Source organism: Triticum dicoccoides, chromosome 1B (assembly GCF_002162155.2).
Source record: "Triticum dicoccoides isolate Atlit2015 ecotype Zavitan chromosome 1B, WEW_v2.0, whole genome shotgun sequence".
Classification (NCBI taxonomy): domain Eukaryota; kingdom Viridiplantae; phylum Streptophyta; class Magnoliopsida; order Poales; family Poaceae; genus Triticum; species Triticum dicoccoides.
The window spans coordinates 10,843,153-10,866,015 of NC_041381.1; the positions used below are offsets into that span (position 1 = coordinate 10,843,153).

The 22,863-nt window shown below is 44.5% G+C and overlaps 4 protein-coding genes across 4 annotated transcripts in view; 2 read left to right on the forward strand and 2 right to left on the reverse strand.

Annotated features, from left to right (window-relative positions):
- Positions 1-1,702: 1,702 nt before the first annotated feature.
- LOC119315636 (vacuolar sorting protein 3-like) lies at positions 1,703-7,967 on the forward strand. The gene is made up of 14 exons (XM_037590180.1): positions 1,703-2,727; positions 3,233-3,508; positions 4,041-4,237; positions 4,324-4,465; positions 4,663-4,941; positions 5,023-5,095; positions 5,391-5,439; positions 5,977-6,241; positions 6,369-6,424; positions 6,568-6,636; positions 6,767-6,878; positions 6,977-7,066; positions 7,172-7,342; positions 7,438-7,967. The coding sequence occupies exons 1-14, from the start codon at positions 1,774-1,776 to the stop codon at positions 7,528-7,530; spliced, it is 2,826 nt and encodes a 941-aa protein (XP_037446077.1). The 5' UTR covers positions 1,703-1,773; the 3' UTR covers positions 7,531-7,967.
- Positions 7,968-8,412: 445 nt separating this feature from the next.
- LOC119315647 (polygalacturonase inhibitor-like) lies at positions 8,413-9,780 on the forward strand. Its single transcript, XM_037590188.1, has one exon. It carries the CDS (start codon positions 8,488-8,490, stop codon positions 9,499-9,501), a length of 1,014 nt encoding a protein of 337 aa, XP_037446085.1. The 5' UTR covers positions 8,413-8,487; the 3' UTR covers positions 9,502-9,780.
- An 8,583-nt stretch (positions 9,781-18,363) lies between these two features.
- Positions 18,364-19,101, reverse strand: LOC119299230 (agamous-like MADS-box protein AGL29). The gene has a single exon (XM_037576482.1). The coding sequence runs from the start codon at positions 19,068-19,070 to the stop codon at positions 18,465-18,467; it is 606 nt and encodes a 201-aa protein (XP_037432379.1). The 5' UTR covers positions 19,071-19,101; the 3' UTR covers positions 18,364-18,464.
- Positions 19,102-21,958: 2,857 nt separating this feature from the next.
- The window catches only part of LOC119349967 (pollen-specific leucine-rich repeat extensin-like protein 4), a 3,956-nt gene continuing 3,051 nt past the window's right edge, over positions 21,959-22,863 (reverse strand). The window contains exon 3 of the mRNA XM_037618043.1: positions 21,959-22,858. Within this exon, the coding sequence (XP_037473940.1) occupies positions 22,351-22,858 (508 nt within the window). The 3' untranslated portion in view covers positions 21,959-22,350. The remainder of the gene's footprint in view (positions 22,859-22,863) is intronic.

Sequence of the window (22,863 nt, forward strand, 5' to 3'; positions counted from 1 at the left end):
CGGCAAAGGGAGGGCTCGAAGGAACGGAAAGACATAGGCCAGTTGTCACTGGGCAAAAAAGGAGAAATAAAAGTGGAAAACCAATGGAGACATCAGGAGGCTTCTTAAGGAGTCACAATTGTTGGTCATTGCATCGCTCCACCTTCCCAATCTTTGTTATTGGATCCTCTCAGTAGGCTATAAAAACCATATATTGGGGTAGCTCTCTGTTCCCCCTGCTAGCCATCATCCCTCTCCTCGTGTTTCTCCCACCCACATGTCTTCTCCCCGAAGCTGTCACACCACTGATTCTCCTCTCCCCTCTTGGTCGATCCCACAACATGAGATACAATATGGCCCATACATTATGATAATTTTATTCTAGCAAAATAGACCCATTTTAGAGTTTCTCATAGGGCCTCATATTTTGCCAGCCCAGCCCTGCAAATAGGTTGTAAGTGGACATGCTTAGCTGGGCATCCTTTTTGGTACCCATGCCAATAACAAGAAAACGAAGGTGGCATCCAACTTGCCACAATGTCGGAGCTCCGAACGCCAGTTCTTCGGCCCAAAAGATTCTGCAGTGAAGTGAGGCAGACCTGCTATCGACTGCCGATGCTTAGCCCTCAAAGGAGGACGAGAGCAGAAGCAACCGTCGTAGCTCCCCAACTAGAGGATCCGATAACAAAGGATAACAATGATTTGATTGGGGTCACCCGTGTCACATAGTTCGAACATAGTATCACTTACTTCGCTGCTCGGGCATAGGTGACTTTCTTTCTTTCCCCCTCGGAATCTCAACCTCTCCCTTGAACATCCAAAGCCCATCACCTCGACCCCCTCCCTCCTTCTTTGTACTTCCTACGTAAAGAAATATAAGAGTATTTTGATCATTAAAATAGTTATCTAAACACTCTTATATATTTTTAAAAGAGGGAGTACCAGATTCCAAAAAATATGAACTATGAGTGTTTGTCCCAGCAACTACGCGACAAACTGATATGTACTCCTCCGATCCATATTGTATCTGGACTAATCTACAAAGTTGGTCAAACGTGCCGGGCCAGCCAGGCCAACCCGCGAGCACGCCGGCATGACCCACCATGGGCCAGGCATGGCACGGGCTAAATGGGCCGTGCTCGGCATGTGACACGCCAGGGCCGTGCCTGGACCTGGAGGGTGCGCAACGGGCGGCATGGCATGACCCGTTTATTATTATTTTATTTTTTCTAGATTATATACACACACACACACACTTTGTTATCGGATCCTCTCAGTAGGCTGTAAAAACCAATATTGGGATAGCTCTCTGCCGCCCCCCCTGCTAGCCAACATCTGCCCTCCTCGTGTTTCTCCCACCCACATGTCTTCTCTCCGAAGCTATGACACCCGTGATCCCCTCTCCCCGAAGCTAACAACAGATCAGGGTTTTTGTCATGGGAGTAGCGACCCAGCCTATGTAGCACCATATTCGCGTAACGAAAGCCCGGGCAAGATTAAGTGAAGATCCAACGCACAAAAACGACCACAAGTCCAGATCCGACGGTTGGGAACACTAATGGCCTGAGAGGGCAGAAAAAGTGCTCAGTTATAGGCTTTGTCAAATTATAAACCTATTCTAGAGAAGAAGAAAAAACAAGGAGTAAAGTTTTTTTTTAGGGAAACCATCGGAGTTGCCGTCGCACCAACTAGTCTATCTTCCAGTCGTCTTCCACCTTCGCCTCCACTCCACCTCCGCCGTCAATGGCGTCCCCCTCCCCCAAACCCTAACCCCCACCCACCGGATCCGCCGCCATGGGATCCCAGCCGCCGGGGCCCACCCGCGCGGCCCTGGAGCCCTTCGCGACGCTGGACCCGGCGGCGCTGGCGTCGCTCCCGGCCTCGACCCCGCTCACCGTCCGCTCCGCGGCCCTCTCCGCGCCGGGCCTCCTCTACCTCGGCACGGGCGGCGGGAAGCTCCTCCTCTTCTCCCTGGCGACCCCCTCCTCCCCCGAGTTCCTCCGCCTGCTCCCCATCGGCGCCACCCGCCCCGTCTCCGCCATCCTCCCGCTCCCCTCCGTCGCCCGCGTCCTCGTGCTCGCCGACGGCATGCTCCTCCTCGCCGACCCGCTCCTCGCGCGCCCCGTCCGCCGCCTCGGCTCCCTCCGCGGCGTCGCCGCCGTCGCCGCCGCCGCCGCCTCCCCCTCGTCCTCCTGCTCCCTCGCCGTCGCGGTCGGGAAGAGGCTGCTCGTCCTCGACCTCGCCCTGCGCGAGGCGGACGAGCTGGAGGTGCAGACGCGCGAGATCGCCGCGGGGGTCGAGGGGATCAGCGCGCTCGCCTGGGTCGGCGACGACTCGGTCTTCGCCGGCACCGCGTCGGGGTACTCGCTCTTCTCCTCGAGCGGCGGCGGCACGGGCCAGCGCACGGACATATTCACGCTCCCCGAATTGGCCGGGGCGCCGAGGATCAGGCCGCTGTCGGGCGGCCAGGAGGCGATGCTGCTGGTGGACAATGTCGGGGTGGTCGTCGACCGGTCCGGGCACCCCGTCGGAAGCAGCTTCGTGTTCAACAGCAGGCCGGACTGCATCGTCGAGGTGTTCCCGTATGTGGTGGTCGCCGCAGAGTCCAAGGTGGATGTGTACAGGAGGAGGAATGGGGTGCATCTGCAGACCGTTCCGATCGCGAGGAGAGGCACGGGTGTTCTGACCGTGGCGAGCGATGGTGATGGAAGCGGCGGGGAGGTCGTTGTGGTTGCTACGGCTTATAAGGTAAAGTAGGTATGTTGACTCGGCCATCAATGGAACTTGTCCCCAAATTTATAAATACACGATGTTGCCTTCTATCAGTAGCTTTGCGCTGCATACTGTGAAAATTCATGCCATTTTGTTAATCTTAGTGAGATGCCAAGCAGTCGCAGAGTTTTCTGGATGAGTTATCATGAGTTATCTGGATGATAGACGTTTGCTACTTTTTAGTTCTGGCTACCGTAATTGGTTATGACCATCATGACTAAACATCACCTTGACAAAATTCTGCTCCACATTATCAGTTGATTACCAGCTGTTACTGTACCAGCCAACTAGTGCTAATTATTTCCTACTTTTCCTGTATCAGTTTTCAGTGAAAAAACAAGACAGAAAAGTGGAGCAGGAAATTGGCACTAACTGTTTTCCACTGATTCCAAAATGAGTTTTAGAGTTTAAGAGTGTAGTCTAGCAATCATCTGCTCAGCTGTAGTGATGCTACAACTAATTGATAAATGACTTTTTCCAGGTTTTCTGTTACCGTAAAGTATCTGCAGTGGAACAGATCAAGGCGTTGTTACGAATAAAGAGTTATACAGAGGCTATTTCTTTGCTGGAAGAGTTTGAATCTGATGGTGAAATCTCGAATGATATGATTTCCTTTGTGCATGCACAACTTGGATTCTTATTATTCTTTGACTTGCGCTTTGAGGATGCTGTTAATCATTTCTTGCTGTCGGAGACTATGCAACCAGCAGAAATATTTCCATTCATCATGCGGGATCCTAATCGTTGGTCAGATCTGGTATGTCATCTTACTTTATTGTCCATTTTGAAATTATTGTATGGAGTATCTGCAAGACCCCACTTCATTTGTTTTTAAATTATTCTTGTGTATGACAAAACTTTATGATTATAAACTTTTAATCTTTTAGTATGATTCAATTAATTAGACTCAGACAGTGTCTTCAGTGTTCCACAAAATTCGGGCATAAAGCTTTTGTAGCTAGGATCTCTTGCAACTTTTATCAACATATTTATATTTCGTGAACCAATTTGGGGAACTGTGAAATGAGTTTTGATTTTCTCCACAATGCTTGGCTGGCTGCTTTGTACTCCCTCTGTCCCATAATATAAGAGCATTTTTGACACTACAGCAGTGTAAAAGACGCTCTTATATTATGGGACGGAGGGAGTAGTTAGTAGCTTTTAGTTAAGCTGTTAATGCCTACAGGGTTCCACAGCCTGATTTTATCTTCAACTAATCTTTTTTACGAGGATTTTACCGGCCGTTTCTAGATGGGATAGTTTTAAACAAATTTATTTGCAAAATTTAGGTGCCAAGAAAACGTTATTGGGGCTTGCATCCTCCCCCCAAGCCTCTTGAAGAAGTTATTGACGATGGACTGGTAACACTTCAGCGAGCATTGTTTCTCAAAAAGGCAGGTGTGGACACAGTTGTGGATGAAGATTTCCTTTCAAATCCTCCAACTAGAGCTGATCTATTGGAACTAGCTATCAGAAATATTATCAGGTCTGGCTTATCCCTGGTATTTTTATTCATTGAACTGCAATAAAGCTGCATGTAGTGACCAGTGTCCAAATGTTAAATGGAACTAGGTACCTTTGTGTTTCGCGAGAGAAGAGCTTGTCTCCTGCAGAGATGGAAGGAGTTGATACTCTTCTGATGTACCTTTATAGAGCACTTGATCTTGTTGATGACATGGAGAAGCTTGCATCATCTCAAAATAGCTGTGTTGTGGTATGTATATTTCCTTTATAACCAATAATCCTGCTTTGCAGAATCATGAGTTTATGGCTACTATATACTATATGTTACTGAAATCAATATTTAGTCTGGATCTGTAGATGGAATCTAGTATGCTGTAGATTTTTTCTTCTTAGGTTTTCGTCACAAATAGAAAGGTGCATTTATCGTAAAAATTATGGGTGGTGCAGGACGAACTGGAATCACTGTTGGACAACTCTGGACATCTGCGGACGCTTGCTTTCTTATATGGCAGTAAGGGAATGTGCTCCCAAGCTGTTGCTATATGGCGTATCTTAGCGAGGAATTACAGCACAGGTCTGTGGAAGGACCGTCCTAATCTGCCTGGAACGGACTCCCAGGAAACTTTGGCTGATAAAAAATCCGGTGAGGAAATTGCTGCTATCGAAGCCTCCAAGATACTTCAAGGAACATCTGATCAGGACCTTGTTTTGGAACATCTTGGATGGGTATGTGCTTCATGCTGAGGATCTGATCTTATAGTGAGCTATTTCATTATCTTGTGAATATTATTGAATAATTTCATGCAGGTTGCAGACATTGATCAAGACCTTGCAACTGCAATTTTAACATCTGAGATGAGGGAAAAACAGCTTTCTTCTGGTAATTAATTTGTTTCAAACAATTCACTTTATTAGTACCTTTACTGGCATGGCAGTTCAACACATCCTCCAGTTTTTACTTGTGAGCATGTCAGAGCATGGTGCAGTACAAGTGTACAAGGATGTTCTTTTTTTCCCTCCTGAAAACTGATTTAAAATAATAATGATAATTAATCCTGTGGTTACAGCTGATTGTGTCCATGAAATGTCATGTTTAACTAGTTAGGACTGTTTAAATAACTTTGACATGTAATGAACTTTGTTAACATTTGTTTTGGTTGGGTGGTACTCTGCAGAAAAGGTTATTGCTGCCCTTGATTCAGAAAAGGTTGGGATTCACCAAAGGTATGATGTGTTCATGAAACCTTCAACAACTTAAACCTCTCAAGATTCCATAATGAACCCCGATGTCTATGTGAAAAATATGTGAACATAAAAGCTGTAATTGTTGATACATTTTGTGCAGCTAGTTTGTTTGTTACACACTTATACGAACTTCAGTAATGGTCTAATAACAGCCTAACTAATTACTCATTCTCGTTGGAATTCAACATGTACAGTAACCTGAACCTTGATATGACTGCTTAGGAATATTATATCCCCAATGCCGGATAATTTGAGTAGATACTGTTCTGAATAATGATTAAGTGCCACCGGTCGTTTATTTAAATCCTCTATCAAGATTTTAACATAATGGGGCCTCTGTGTAGTGTTTGGTATGCATCTTACATTTGTTGATTCTTAGACAAACAGTGTTTTTCTGTGCACATGTTCATCATATAATGTTGTCCATGTCATGTCCTGCGCTATGACCTTCATTTGGCAAATCCGAAACTCAGATCCTTCTACTATCACGAAAATCTGACTGGCTAAGTTATGCAGATATTTGCAGTGGTTGATTGAGGATCAGGGTTGTGAGGACCCTCACTATCACACGTCATATGCACTATTGCTGTCGAAATCTGCCATGGAAGCATTTCATATGGAGTCCAATTCCGGAGAGAAAAATGATAAAGAAATCGACTCAGACATACAGTTCATTTATTCATTGAGGGAAAGGTTGCAATTATTTTTGCAAGCTTCAGACTTGTATGATCCAGAAGAAGTGCTTGATGTGATAGCAGAATCTGAGCTATGGCTTGAAAAGGTCTCGTGACAATTTTTCACCTTCTGTTATGTGGTTCCTTGTTCATATCTTATTTGTCCAGAATTGTGTTCAGTTTGACCTATGGTTCTAGTTTCAGATACTAAGGCATTTTTTTTCTTTTTTTCAGGCAATATTGTATAGGAAGATGGGCCAAGAGAACATTGTACTTCAGATACTAGCACTGTAAGATGCTATCTTGCGCTTATTATTATTTGGTGCAACATTAGTGGTGTTCTGTTTAGCCAGACTCGAAGGTCCAGACATAGCACGTCTTTACCATTTCCAGTTCTGTTGTTCTGACTGTTATTTGTTGGTCTGTGATGAAGGAAGCTGGAGGACAGTGAAGCTGCTGAGCAGTACTGTGCAGAGATTGGTCGAGATGATGCTTATATTCAGTATGTTATTGTTTGACTAGTAATTCTTTGTTGACTGGCTCGTACTCTGGGTATAGTTTCTTTTATCATGATCCAATGGGATTATCTTTGTTCCTTGGTTAATGTTATGTCCATCCTGCTTCGAACTCAGGCTTTTGGATTTGTATTTGGACCCGAAAAACGGGAGAGAACCGATGTTTACAGCAGCTGTGCGACTTCTTCATAATCACGGGAAATCTTTGGATCCCATACAAGTATTGGAGGTACTATTTTCTTATATTACTGTGGGCGATCCTGTCATGCACAGCTATTATTAGGATATAATAAGAATTCTGAAATCTGAAGCACAAATTTTTCCCAGAGATTATCCTCAGATATGCCTCTCCAGCTAGCTTCAGATACAATTCTGCGAATGCTAAGAGCTCGGGTGCACCATCATCGCCAAGGGCAGGTAAACATTGTGAAACAGGCTTACTTCTATGTTGAACTCACGGGAGGTCTGGCTTGCAATATCCATATATTTTAATTTCTTTTCTCTTTCTCTGTCTATCATTAGATAGTGCATAATTTATCACGCGCGACGAACGTTGATGCACGGTTGACAAGACTGGAGGAGAGGTCAAGGCATGTGCAGCTGACCGACGAGAGTATCTGTGATTCATGTCGGGCCCGGCTTGGCACCAAGCTGTTCGTCATGTACCCAGACGACTCAGTTGTTTGCTACAGGGTAACACGGCCGACAACTTGGTTGTTTAACTGTCTATTTATTATTCCGCATGGAAGTTTCACTAGATCTGACTTGGTTGTCGTGGTTGCCTGCAGTGCTACCGAAACCAAGGCGATTCTGTTTCAGGACGAGGCCGTAACTTCAGGAAAGATGCTATATTCAAACAAAGCTGGCTCGTCAGTAGATAGCGAAGATTGAGCAGCAAAACTCGTACAGACACTTTTTTTGCCATGAACAACCGAGAGAGGTCACGCGTACCGCCCTTGCGCTTCAAGGTACATGATCCTGCTACAGTTCCTTTGAAATGCTCTAAAAACGTGCAACATCATCGGCTGCTTTCGATGGCGCTGTTAATTCATTCACCCGGGGCCGTCAACAGTCTGCCATGTGTATGCGATCGCCCTAGGGGCTGGCTTGCACACTCTTATCCCGGAAAATGTCGAGGAACTGGGATTCTTCTTCTTTTTTCTCCCAGAGCACTTGAAAAATGGGATGTAACTTGCAGGAATAGTTTGTTAGCGATAACTCTGTAAATGTGTGATTGTAATTGCTGAGCTGAGAGATAGAAACGACAACATCGACAGTGGAACATAGTGGTATGAGACTGGAATTTTGCATTGCAACACTACCCGATCAAGTTGAAACGCGTAGGATGAAACACATCTAAACAACTCTTGAACGAATCGGAGCGACCAATCGCATTTTGCTGCTGCATGCCCATACATCAACTGAAAGGCCATTGCATCATCCATCATCATCATGAGCATCCACTTTGTTGTTGATATGCATCCATGGTGTGGTGGTAATGCCTGATGATGCCTGCCCATGATCCATGTCCTAATTTCTACCCGCGCTGTCGGTAAAAAGAGACTAATGTATATGTATCTTGAAAATATCTGGGCCAGGTGAGTGATTGTCGCTGCCATGGCATGCGTTTCTGTTGCCCATTAGGCTGCACTTTGTGCAAATGTTTATTGATCCCACTGGCTCGGTGGTAGTGCAGCCCCTCCGAACAAGCACTTTTTACCACACTATAAGTACACTGCCCGGCACCATGCAGCCTCACTCATCAAGGACCAGCTCAGTAAGCCTAGTGACACCACACACACCACACACAAGGAGCTCCACCACTTTGATAGAAGAAGATGGCCGGCGCCTCCCCTCTCCTCCTGCTCTCCTTCCTCCTCCTTGTTTCGATGGCGGCGGCGGACCAGTGCCACGACGACGACCATGCCGCCTTGGTTGCCATCGACACCGCCATGGGCAGCCCCTACCACTTCGCGTCTTGGACGCCCGACTCCGCATGCTGCGACTGGTACGACGTTGACTGTGATGCCGACACGGGCCGCGTCGTCGGTCTCCGCGTCTACCAGGACGCCAACATGTCCGGCGCCATCCCGGACGCCATCGGCAACCTCACCTTCCTCGAGACCCTCACCCTCCACCACCTCCCGGCCATCTCCGGTGCCATCCCGGAATCCCTCGCCGCGCTTTCCAACCTCTCGGAGCTCACAATCTCCTACACGGGTGTGTCCGGCCCGGTGCCCTCCTTCCTAGGCGCGCTCACTGCACTCACCCTCCTCGACCTCTCCTACAACACCCTCACCGGCGCCATCCCGCCGTCCATTGCCGACCTCACCAGCCTCTCCAGCATCAACCTCCGCCGCAACCGCCTTTCCGGCACCATCCCGTCGCTCCTCCTCTCCAAGTCCCCCGACGGCGCCTACCTCCAGCTCTCCCACAACAACCTCTCTGGCGCCATCCCGACTGAGTTTGCCGCCGTCAACTTCTCCTACGTCGACCTCTCCCGCAACGCCCTCTCCGGCGAAGCCGCCTGCCTCTTCGGTGCTGACAAGGCCCTCCAGCACCTCGACGTGTCCCGCAACGCCCTCAACTTTGACCTCTCCGCCATCGAGTTCCCGGAGCAGCTCACCTACGTCGACCTCAGCCACAACACCATCCGCGGTGCCATCCCGATACAGGTCGCCACCGTAACCGGCCTCCAGCAGTTCAACGTGAGCTTCAACAGGCTGTGCGGCACCGTGCCCACCGGCGGCAACATGTCCAGGTTCGACCGCTACAGCTACCTCCATAACAAGTGCCTCTGCGGCGCGCCGCTGACCGCCTGCCGCCAGCGGCCCGTTGGCTACCTCCACTAGAGCTTCTTCCAGCCATCGGTTCAGTGAAAACCTCCAAAATAAAGCCATGAGATGATGTGATGTGATATGATGTGAGATGAGCACGTATGTAGTACCAATGAAGTGATTAGTACGGTAACCACCGCAGTGTAATGATAAGTACTAGTACGTACATCGGTGGTAACTAAACTGACCACTGATTAATTATGCCCCTGATGTTGTAGAGCTTCACGGAGCTAATGAATGAATGTACTCGATATTGCAAAGTTATATATACATAATGGATGTTGGTTGGTTTTCTTTCTCCTCTGCATTTGTGAAACGCTAGTATAGGATCACTACCAGAAAAAGGGAAATCGCCTAAAGGAAACTACTCGCTAACTCGCTAAAAAACAGACTTCTTCCTCTGGCGATGCTGCTCGCCTAAATCGATATCAATGACTTATATCGTACTTCGCTACATATGGATGGGGCCGTGTCTATCCGAAAAATGCCGAGGAGCTCCAGGGAGCGGACCTCACCGATATTTGTCCCTTCAAGTCACCTCGAGATAGCAACTACCATTTGTCATACCGGTATGATTTCTTTAGATAGGTACACGAGAAAATCTGTGCTTGGCAACCTGTTCGATGGCAAAGATACTTTTGTGGTAGCTAAAAAAGAAGAAGGGCAAGGCGGTGGGGCTGCACGTGATGATGATCATGCGATAGAGGAAGGGTTTGTGGTTGAGGAAGAACATGTTGTGCTTGAGGATCTTGGAAGGCCAAGACTTCTCCAAAAACAGCAACAAATAAACCAAGGGACCATGGCTTAAGGACATTTCCGGAAAAGCAAGGTATGGTACTTGGCAAACGGGGCGGGGGGGAGGGGGGGGGGTGGTTACAAACTGGACTACAAATGTGAAGACTTAAGATTCGAAACTGGCGATGTGTCAATCAAAATGATGCTCATGATAAGAGGTTTCACACTGTGGTTCTACAAGACATCTATGAGAGTATTTGCTTGGATCCAAAGAGATTTCTTTTCTTGTTATGCCTCAATAAACGGTCAACCTTGCTATCATTAACAAGCACCGGTGGTGAAGGCCGAAATAATTTTTAGATGTGGCGGAGATTATGGAGAAAACCATGTGTAGTACAATTATGCAAGAGCTCAAGAAGTGTTGGGGACCAAATGAAAGTTTTTTAATTGAGTGTAGCGCTGACCATTGACTCGTTAGAGAACTCCGCAGATTGATACTTTGATTCTCAACTGAGGGGTATTCTCAATTGAGGGATATTTACTTCTCGCTACATACCCTTGCACTTGGGGGGCCACCATGATTTCCGTTGGAACTTAAGAATAAGTAACATCCGTAACATAGGCTCCGGAGTCTACTAAGGTCCGGAAGCCACTGCTGGGTAATCTCCATTTCCCCCCTTTCCATACAATAAAGTTTAGTCTGAACTAGCGATTGAGCTCCTACTTTGTGTGAGAGGCTCAAGGAGAAGAAGGTGAGTCTTGGTGGCGTTGGTAAACCCTGGTGGTGCCCACACCTCTCTCACAGTGACTAGCTTCTCTCCAAGGAAGTTGGTACATCTCTGTCTCTGCATGCCTCGGTTTATCTGCAATGCCTAAAGTGCAAAAGGAAGAAGTAAATTTACAATTGCTTATTCCCTATACTCAATCATCTTGATCCTACAGTTCCTCATAAAAAAACAGTCTGAAGGATTACATTTGGCTCAAAAGCTCAACACTAGACATCCTCTCAAACTCCGAGAGACGATCAATTACAAACCATCAACAAAGCTTAAACACCATTATTGATGAAGAACTAGTAGTGACATACATATATACTCAAGGATTTAAGGGATAATACCATCCATCAAGAAAGCATACACATATTCAATTCAACATGCAATACTTTTTCTACAAGTGCTTGCACACTAAAATTGGCAATAAATAAGAAAGAATTAGGAACTCCAAGTTTTGCCTTCTTTTGTTCCTTCTGCTCCACAATAACACTTTATAATTTGCAGAAACGACAATTAGTCACATCGACTGTGACTGTTTACTATGTATATTGAAGAGGTTGCACCATATTGTTCCGTCATAGCCGCAAGTTGTCTTGGCATCGGGGGCATGTCAATCTCCTGTAGACCCTCGAGAACACGTACCATTTCACCCATCATCGGTCGATCAAATTCATTATCTTGGATACACCAACATGCAATCTTGCAAACCCTTTCAACCTCTTCTAAATTGAAGTCACCATGCAAATTTGGATCCACCAAACTCTGCACATCACCCCCATGAAGCTTGTGGATAGCTTGAATTGGGAAAAATTTAGCAGAGTAGTTGTTCCTAGTGTTGTCTGTTCCAGATGAATTCCTAGCCCCTGATATGATTTCCAAAAGTACCATCCCAAAGCTATAAACATCAACTTTTGGCGTAATAGCATTCCCGCTAAGCCACTCCGGAGCAAGATAACCAACAGTTCCTCTGAATGTGGTTAGAATTCGGCTAAAATCCCGTCCGACTAATGCCGCCAACCCAAAGTCTGCAACTTTAGGAACAAATGATGCATCCAAAAGTATATTTTCTGGCTTAATATCACAGTGTATGATGCATTGGCGACAACTCTGATGCAAGTAGGACAATCCTCTAGCAATTCCAAGGGTTATTTGAAATCTAGTGTTCCAGTTCAGGATATCACCATTAGCATTGCTCTTCTTAAACAGATGGCCATCCAGAGACCCATTTGACATGTGTTCATATACAAGTAACCTTTTATCACCTTGGCTGCAGAAGCCAATCAGTTTGACTATGTTGATGTGTTGGATGAGTCCAACTGAGCTCACCTCGGCCCTGAATTGCTTCTCTCCTTGAGAAGCACCATCAAGCCTTTTCACTGCGATACTAGTTGAGTTATTTAATACCCCCTTGTATACAGAACCAAAACCACCTCCTCCTAGCTTTTCTGAGAAGTTTTTAGTAGCGCGGACTAAATCTGTGAATCTGAAGGCCATAATCCCTCCACCATTATCTTGATTGCCGTATAAAGGAAAACCACACCACTTGAATTTCTTCATCCAAATCAATAACAACACCATGAGCATTAGTAACCCAAGGCCAATAATGGCTCCCGCAGTAACAACTCCAACATGCGGTTTTCTTTTATTTTTTCTAAAACTTAAATCTTTGGCGGCAAGGCGAATGTAAAGAACATCTTCAGCTGTAAAATCAATGCCATCATTCATATTTACACTAAGTAATTCCCCATACCAGACAGAGCATTTGTCATTGTTAAAGGAATAAGCAGTGCAAGAGCAAGAGCTAAGACAAGCTTCTTCGCATTTTGTCTGAGTTGAAGCAAGGGCTATTAGTTGGGGCTTGTAGGGCAATGTAGCTTGAGCAATCGGGCGGAACATGTCTTTTGAACTTGTCATGTTTTTCTCACTAGTGCCGCAGTACTGTAATGGTGTGTTTCTGATGCATCCGCCTGTTCTATCATTAAACTCCCAATCCTGTGGTGACTTCTGAGAGAAGCCCTCCATACACTCACATAATATATGTGCATTGTTGTTGCAGACTGCAAAAGGTCCACATGTAGCAGGCGTCATGCAGCGACCATCAGGGTTGGCACCTATGGTTTCCCAGGTCTTTTTGGCTTGAGACCAAAACATCATTTTTATTTGACCAGAGGTGTCTAGTGAGACAAATAAAGGTGGTGATTCATCCGGTGAAGTGTACATGTAGTACTCCTCTCGGTTGTTATCAACATATGTTGGGTTAACCAGACCTTTAATCCGAGGATCCAAATCTACCAGTGACCGGATTATTGGTACCAATGTTGACGTTGTAGAGGACACAAATTGCCAATACACTACAGAGGGGCTGTTGCGGCGCTTGAGGACCATTCCCATGGCACCTTCTAGTCCAACACTGTATGAGCCAAGACCAGGATTAATGAGACTCTTCTTTGAGATGATCGTGTTACTCAAGCCGGTGACCTTGTCCCAGCCAAGCTTGACGCCAGGAAGCACAACATCTGTTGGGTGGTCGAAGCTCTGCCACGACGGCATCTCTTGGCTAGTGTTTGTGGGTAGGAGGACAAGGTTTCCACTGTTTAGGAGAACAAGGGTTGTAGTGGTGGTGGTGGTTTGTGTCCTATTGACGATGTGAGTGGACCAGACAAGGGATTCAGTGCCGGCACCAACATGGTGTACGATGATGACAAGATTACCGTCACTTGAGATCCTGAGCTGTGTGGAGTTGATATTGGGATGAGCGATGGGCTCCTCCCTATTAGCAACCCACACAGTAGTAAAAACTGGAATTTTATTGAACCATATGCCAAAGTACCAGCTAGAGCTGGAGCTGGTGTTGTGGTGGGACTTACTACTACTCATGGTGCTTGCAATCATTGTAGCTGGTTGGAAGAAGCCGAGCGCGTACTTGCCATTTCTTGAGACGAGCTTGCCGGCACCAGCACCAACGGCCGCGAGAGTTTGGCCTGCCATGAGAGTGTCGCCTGCAGAGGAGCATCGAGGAGCTGCGTACGAGAGGAGGAGAAGCCCGAGTAATGTGTAGATGAGAGGAGGCATGGCATGGAGAAGTGTACAAGTTGTTGGGGAGGATGGGATAGTTTGGAAGGATGGATGAATGCTTTGTTCTACTAACTCTTCGGAGAAGGAAGAAGATGTTGTGTGCATATATATAGAGAATACAACACCCTGCCGGGTGGTTGTACGTGTGTAGTTACAAGGTCAACCAGAGAGGTTAATTAAGTACATGGATTAGCTAGTAATCATGGAGTACTAGCTAACCGTGTGAGTTGGATACTTGAATAAGTTGAGTTTTCTTTCTATGAACCCTTGTGAACGGTGATTAATATATACGCGCAGGTCATAAACAAATATTTCGTCCAGTAGACTTCATCAGGGAATTAAATAAATGATTATCAAGGCGTATCGAATTGCAATTACAAAACTATCATACCAAGGTCAGCTATAACTCCGCTGACGGCAGATCAACAATAATTGGGTGACCACAAATATTTATTTGACTAGATAGCGAGGAATAAAATTAATCTCTCTGCCGGCATCATTTTCGTAGAGGGTTTGTACAGTCATATACACAACAATTTCTATCTATCATTGCGAGCAGACAACACTTTGTGTTAATTTTGTGATACATGTGTATAGCGACGGCGGCATGATGCAGAACTTGAGAGCAATTTGTAGTTAGCCAAGCTCTTCCGAGACTGTGATTTGTTTATGTACAGTAGCCTAATTGAATTGATGGCGGCTATACATAGGAGTAATAGTTATGTTTTTATATATGTTGGGGGAATCTGACCTTTGACTAGTGACTTCCTTATGTATTATCGATTCATAATTTGCTTTAGGTGCGTACAATACCAGAATGTTATTGATGGCGGCTACTAGCTATGTTCTTATGTATGTTGGGGAATTTGACCTTTGATTACTTTGTTTATTTATTACAGATTTGTACTTGGTGATCTCACTGGTTTTCGTTCATCAATCTTGGTGAATGATTCTCTCTCGAAAAAAAAATCTTGTTGAATGATTAAGTGTGTTTGCTTCCTAATAAGGTTCACTTTGCCATAAAAAAATTTCTCTAAGCCTCCGTCTCAGTGGAGTTAAGTTGTTTAAACCGAGGAGCTTGTAGAAGCAACTACCAGAAAGTTATCGATGTAGACCAGAAGACGCCGGCGACCGTGATCCGCGGAGCAAATAGCCGCCCCGGAGAAGGAAACTTCTGAGATTGCCTGAAATTCACCCAATACATATGTACAATGTATGAATAACATAACTTCAATACATTGTTTAAAGGTTTCTAAAAAGTAAACTAAAATTTATTATAATATGGTCTAAATATCATTAAAATTATAAGAAATAGACCCAAAATTGGCTTTATGTTTTTTTGCACATTTGGAGGGGGTGCCATGGCACCCATGGAACCCCCACTGGATACACCCCTGATTTAATCTTAACAATTTCCAATTCGTGACCCACTTTCTTTGGTGTTCTTTTCTATGAAATGCTGTTCTTGAAAGGGGGCTGAAAAATTAGCTAAAATTAGTCGATTCCCAACCCATTTCACACATATTTTATGATGCAACAGACTTGGATTACTTTCTGCTCTTACTTCCAAACATGCACATTATGTTCTTGTACTACTTGTATTGACGGTTATTATTGAGGTAGGGGTGTGTAGCGAATCCGTGAGTTGCTCTAGCCTGTCTGCAAATGCAATTGCTGCTCGACATCCTTTTAGTGTGAGTTCTCTCCAACCAAATACAATACTCTTCTTTTATTTGTTTTAGGCAAGGACTTGGAAGCGAAACATGCAAAATAGAATGATCACATGATCGCGCAGCCTACTCATACATGATAAACAGTTGCTGGATGGTCTGCTCATTCAACACATACTCCATGCTCACATTTCCCCCCATAAGAGATACCGGAGACTCTTGGTGTATAGAAGGCTATATATACCCCTGGTTTAGCTAGGATGTCAAAGCAAACATGATATGAGTTCATACTTGGGCACCCATTTATCCAGCCTTCAAGCAAATTGAAATATTGGAGAAAAACAAACGGAGCATTGTAGCAATTACAGGGAGAAACATAAGCAGGCCGTAATACCTTAGTATGTGTGTTTTCCTCTTCCAGTAGTTTGTGAAGATTAATGGGAAGGACGGGAAACACGACAGGGCGATCAAACCGGATGGGCATACTCTAGATGGGGAAGAGGTGCTGAATTCTGTGCGCCGCTAAACATTTTCAGGCCAGCAGTCTCATGGAGGAGATACAATGCTTCCTACGCCGGAGAGAGGATGCTATTGCAATGATTGGATGGGTTGTTGTCTTGTCTTGCCACACAATCGCCACCACACCAGTACTCATTCTGCAACTTTGCAGACCTTTTTTTCTTCACTTGCATTTAGTGTACTAAAAACTGACACATGATAATGAATTGGTAAACAGCTCTGAAATGCCACATATATTTCATGATGCAACAAGCGTTACTCTCTGCTCTTACTTGAGGGATGGTTCCTTTGGATCATACAAGAGTAACCTATTTGCGAATGCAATGTCGTCTAACTACTTGCACATTCAGAACTTCCCATCGTTCTTTTAGTGTGAATTATGTAGTCTAGTCACATAATCAGAAGAGTTAACAAAGACTAGAGATATATATAAGTTCTATATATATGCCCCTGCCTTAGTCATATGAATTTATATTTTATTCAGCCTATCAAAAATACGGGAGGAAAACAAAGACACATATCCATCCTCCACCACTTTTTCATGTGATTGACTTTGATTTGACCTTATTTATTAGGGCTTCTGTGTTTTTTCAATTTCTGTGAACCAAACACACAAGTCTAATGGTTGTGTGCATCATGATGATGCAGAGGTCGGGGTCATTTCCCTTTTCGAAAAAAAAAACAGCTGCAAGTCTACCAAATTATTGTGTCTTCTAATTCTCTATTTTGCACTTGCGTTTTCCCAATCTCGATGATTTTAGAATCATGCAAACCAAATATGCACTGTAAGGTTTCCCTGGTAAAATATGTTGAGAATAGCCTTCAATAGCCATGGCCTGGTTAGCTCCCAGATTAGTCTTGGTATTTCCTGCACTTCAAATGCCATTACTGTATATATCACAAATAATGTCAGAACAAACTTCAAACTTGAAAAACCGCAACCTGACACTGAAAATATGGGGAATCTAGGCTGAAAAACAAACAGTTTCTCCTATTTCTTTCTGTACTATTGTATTCCATATCTCGATCTAAATCTTTCAGTAGCAGCCCTTATTGCGGCAAGCCACCCAATTTATCTAGAATTAATGAATAATCCTAACAAGATACATATGTCATTTTCTTTGGACTGTGGCAGCACTCTGTGCTGATGCATAATTAAGTATACCTAAGTGCATCATCAACCTCTGAAAATTAAATTACCTCAACCTGGTAAATAACTTATCAGCATTGCCGGAGTCAACTGGGGAAATGGAAAGTTTCGATGCTGGCAACTTACTTAATCAAATTATTCAGGTATATTCCTAAAAATCATTTGCGGCTTTTGAAAGAGTTGATCCATCTAGATTTATCTTACCGCAGTCCTTTCAAATTTACCAAACTCAAGTGTTTGAGCTTAATTAGCACATTGTTGGGGAATAGCAGAAACTGCAGAAGTGTTGATGGAATAACATGAGATCTGGCCAGCCTTACTTGTATTCCAAAGAACTCAAAGAACTGAAATAAATCATCAACAATCTCACCGAGCTCTGGTTTTTAAATTTATCCGGGTTCTTGCTTCTTAGATTATATGTTCGAACTCCCAAGGCTCATTGACCGCTGCATCACATCCCTTCACAATCTAGAGCATCTGGACTTTTTTTTTCAATCTATCAGTATGCAACTCGACTAAGAAGCTCTCATCATTCGACTAATAATTGATTTTGAAGATAACTAATATTGATTGTATCCTAGAGTCCAATCAATGGGCAGCAATTTATCGGTACTATAACTGAAGGTGATGCATTAGGTAATTGGTCGGCAATTAATATATACGCACATAATGCATGACACATAGACTAGAGCTGGAATACTGTTGTAGCAGTGGTGATATAAAAGATTATTTAGATCACTGCTTTAGTGATATGTAAACGATCTTATATTAGTTTACGGAGGGAGTAATAAACAAGCCACTAATTAAGACCTCAGAGCTTCGTGACGTTAGTGCATGTCCTAGATGGTGCAAGGATTACACACACACACACACACACACACACACACACACACACACACACAATGCATGCATAAATAGTTTTGAGATAAGATTGAAGATGTAGTACACATAATGCATGCATAAGTAGTTTTGAGATAAGATTGAAGATGTAGTAGGCACCGTTAATATTTTTATTTTTTTGAGAAACTAGGCATCGCTAATTAGCCGCTAGATTTATTAGATGTTCATGCAGGCCAGCGGTGCAGTGGCGTCGAAGACTGCTAGAGGCAGCTGCAGCGCGTCGACCCGGCGGAGGAGTGTGTCCCTGAGCCGCCGGAGCGCCGTCTCGAACTCGGGCAGCTCCGCCGCCCCGAGCGCCTCGACGTCGGCCTGCCACCACAGCGCCGTGGACCTTGCCGCCATGGCCAGCTCCACCTTGGCCTCCACGGCCTTCATGCGCTTCTTCTCCGCCTCCACACGCGCCTTGGTGTCGTCCAGCTCCCGCCGCAACGCCGCCAGAGCGCCAGCATCATCATCGTCGCCATGGACGATGGCAAGAGCGGCATCTTCATCTTGGCCGCCGACGTGGTGGTGGCAGCGTCGGAGGACGGCGTCGACCGAGGGGCTGCCGAAGGCGTAGGCGTTGCCGCGCGCGGAGCGGGAGAAGACGACGACGGCGACGTGGACGCCGCAGAGCGCGGAGAGGTCGCCGGCCATGCCGAAGAGGGTGGGGCGGCGCTTGGAGAAGGCCACCTGCCGCTTGGCCGGGTCCTCGATGAGCTTCATCTCGTCCCTCTTCTTCCTCCCCGTCCCTCCCTTCTTCGTCTTCATCTTCATCGCCATGGATGCTCGGCAGGAAGATGCAGATGCTTAGTTTTGATTGATCGATGGGTTTGGTGGTAGGTACGATTGGTACTATCTATATATGGAGATGCAGTTAATACGTATGGATCAATTCTATCCTTGTGGGATTAGCTTCCATATTTGATGATTATCTGAAACGAAGGTTCCAAGAACCTTCCTTCAAATCCTCTTTTTTTAAAATAATTTTTTGTTGGTGGCTTATCAAGCTGGCCATTTGGTTCCTTCAAATCCTATTGATTTGTAAACTTTGGACTCCTGGTTGTACGTGATCCGACCTTTTGTTGAGCAGATCGCTACTTTAGTTTTTTTCTCGAGGAAGGGGTCACTAATAGGTTACTTCGTGCCGCGTCCCCGGCACCATCTAAGAAATTCAGATCCCCTCGCCTTCAGCTGCCATCTTGGAGCTAAGAGGTGGGGGGACCTCGGAATTTCAAGAGCTCTATGTTCTTAGTCAACGTCGAGTGATAATCATAGTTGTGTGAGAATATGTTTCCTCCTGTTTTTTTGGCGGTGCCATGAGATTAGAGAGTTTTCTGTCCTCATAGATCCGATTGTTCGGATCTGTTGAGTTTATGTTACTGTTTCTAGCTTTTTTTGTTGGTTTGATTCTTTGTGGAGGTGAAATCTTTCATCGACACAATGGTGAATGTATAGTGATTCGATGACCTGCACTTCTAGGGGATCATCCCGGACTCAGATACGTTCATGGATCAAGGCTTCACATCTTTCCTTTTTTTGAGAATCAGGATTCCCATCTTTCTAGATGGGCGACTGAAGGCGCTTTGAAAAACAATTTTTGATATTGTTTGTGTGGATGAAAGAGTGACAAAATCGTTGCTCCAGTCTAATTGCAGACTATTTACCAACGTTTTTGGAGTATTTCTTCGAGTAGAGATTGATACCATGAAAAAGGCGTTTCCAAGAGATTTCATTGTAATTCTAAGTCATAAGAGTTACTTTGTATTTTCTTGGATCTTAGGTCCAAATCAATGTACCTTTAATTGTCATGACTATCAATAAAATGTATAGTTGTTTCTAAAAAAAAATTAATTGGTTTATTTAGCTTCGTGATTTGCTGATTCTTTTCTCTTTTTTCTGCTTTTCCTTTACTTTTATTTTTATATTTCTTCATTATTAAGCAAAACAGTCCTTACAAATTAAAAGTAGAAAAAATGTTTGTGGTGTCTTTGAAAATTGCTCATCATGTATTCAAAAAAGGTTTGCCACATTTATAATAAATGGCCATCGTGTAACTGAAACATTTTAACATCCATCTAGAAAGATATTCATCGCATGTCTCAAAGAATCTTCAAAGGTTGAACACGTAATCCCTCCCTCCCATAATGTAAGACGTTTTTTGACACTATAGAACTTTAAAAGGGTTCATTGTGTATTTTTAAAAATAACGTTTAAAATGTTTAACGTAATGTTTCAGGCTAAAGTTTTAGTTACTTTAATAAAGATAATGATTTGCACGTATGAAAAAGTGTTCAGTGCATATGTAAAAATATTAAACGTGTATTTTGGCATTATTCAATATATATTTCTGAAATTTTCTATATGTATTCCGAAAAGCCTCATATCAAAATATTATCCGTGTGTTGTCATAAATATTTATAAGCAGCACCGAAGCGAGGAGATCAGCGCAGAGTTCTGGAAGATCAAAACACTGTGGCATGCGCTTGCAGAAAAGCTCAAGCTTCCAAGAAGGAGATCGAGGTCATCAAGCTGCCTTATATACAGACTTTGCATGGTGTATAGTGGCCGGTGATGAAAATTGGGTCAAAGGAAACTCTTTACTGGACAAGATGACCAAGCTGCAGTCAGTGTGGAGCTGCACGTCTCAATGCTTCTAGACACGGGCCTGCACTGGAGAGTGCTATCGGTGAAATGGATCTCCTTGGGCACGTGAAGTTGAAAGGTGATGCTATCCAGGCATGCTTGTTTACGTGAAGTTGCGACGGTCATATCCAGATGACTAGTTCATAGGATGCGAAGTGGAAGAGCTCAAAGGCTTCGATGTTTGAAAATGTGTACATAGAGAGGAAGAATGAAAGACATTTTTAGGGCTTTGCAATTTGAACTTTACGCAGATGGAAAAACAATGTCACTTAGCAGCCTCTAGCCTCTTTTGGTAGTATCGGCACACGTATGGAATCGGAGTGATCTTGTATTATTACAAGACGATATAAATCATTGAATTGGTCAACACTTGTCTTCAAGGATTTTTTTTAGGGGTCACCAATCATGTTCCTTTGCTTCATCTTTTGCGAGCTAATCTGGAACATAATTGATGAACATTAGTCCCGTGAGATATGTTGACATTAATTGAAGCAACCAAGGGAATTAGGATCCACTTTCACTAGTCATTGTTATAATAATTCCACCTAAAATATATAGTTATTGCTCCAATGGACTCTAATTATTATATGGATCACGTCGTTTAGATTTGCATAACTTTACATATATGATATAAATAGCCGACCTTACCATTTTTATTTCGAGTATTAATGTTACATCACCTACAAATTACGGACAAGCTTGCTTTCTAATACCACATAAACAAAGGCACATATTGTCAAAGTATGTTGTTAACGTTGAACATGGCATGGGAATATTCATGCCAAATATTGACATGATTAAAGATCTTTCCCACATACAACATTTTATTTTGTATTACGTATAGGAGGACTATAGAACCTTATTATTTGCAACCGCAAAATAAAAATGACTACAAAACTAGGAGTAAATTTCTCCTACATTTTCCATACATTGAACATGACACCCTCACATCGGGGAGGACCACCGTGCTAGTTCCATGATGAGAAGAACCTCGTACTGTCCTTTTTTGTAGATAGATAGATAGATAAACCAAAACACCATTTAACTGTGCATTTGTTCCTTCAATCTCATACACTGTTTGCTCATAAAAGAAAGAAATACATTTGTCCTAAAGGGAAAAGCACAACATACGGCATTATGGATCACATTTCCAAAAAAAAAAAGTTGCTTGATGCTTTAATAAAATTGCCCACTTCCAAAAACAAAAAAAAAAAGGCATCATAGATAACATCTATTTCCCTTCATACACTTTGCAGTCGCACATACGCACAGACATACACATAATTAATAATAAGTCTCGACGCATGCATGCATGCATGCACGTTCCAAATTAATGAGGTACATCTGTGCATGTGCACGCGATGTTGTGTTAAACCTTAATTGGTCGCTCCTCGTCGATGTTTCGATGATGCCATGCTTAATATCCTTGGAACTGGGGTGGTGGTGGTGATGCGTATTTTGCCGACACGACCGGCGGCATGATGAACTCGTCGAACTTCGGGGGTGTAAGTGATTCCGCCGGAGGTGACTGTGGCTCTTCTTTCGCTGGTGCTGGGGTGGTTTTTGCTGGAGGAGGCAATAACACTGGTGCCGGTGGCGGTGAGCTGACCGGTGCCGGTGGCGGAGGAGACTTGACTGGAGGCGGCGGTGAGCTAACTGGGGCGGGGGGTGGTGGTGATTTCACCGGAGGAGGTGGTGAGCTCACCGGTGCGGGTGGAGGAGGAGACTTGACTGGAGGTGGCGGCAAGCTAACTGGAGCCGGTGGTGGTGGAGATTTCACAGGGGGAGGTGGTGAGCTCACTGGAACTGGTGGAGGCTTCACCGGCACAGGTGGTGGAAGCACCTTCTCTGGTGCGGGTGGTGGAAGCACCTTAACTGGCGCTGGTGGTGGTGAGCTCACTGGAGCCGGTGGAGGCTTCACGGAAACCGG

Excerpts from the sequence above, each read along its gene's own strand:
- LOC119299230 (XM_037576482.1), bottom strand. The coding sequence starts at position 19,070 with ATGGCGATGAAGATGAAGACGAAGAAGGGAGGGACGGGGAGGAAGAAG.
- LOC119315647 (XM_037590188.1), top strand. The coding sequence starts at position 8,488 with ATGGCCGGCGCCTCCCCTCTCCTCCTGCTCTCCTTCCTCCTCCTTGTT.
- LOC119315636 (XM_037590180.1), top strand. The coding sequence starts at position 1,774 with ATGGGATCCCAGCCGCCGGGGCCCACCCGCGCGGCCCTGGAGCCCTTC. Across the intron at positions 4,466-4,662 it reads CTCAAAATAGCTGTGTTGTG|GACGAACTGGAATCACTGTT; the intron begins GTATGTATATTT and ends TGGGTGGTGCAG. Across the intron at positions 6,637-6,766 it reads CGAGATGATGCTTATATTCA|GCTTTTGGATTTGTATTTGG; the intron begins GTATGTTATTGT and ends CTTCGAACTCAG.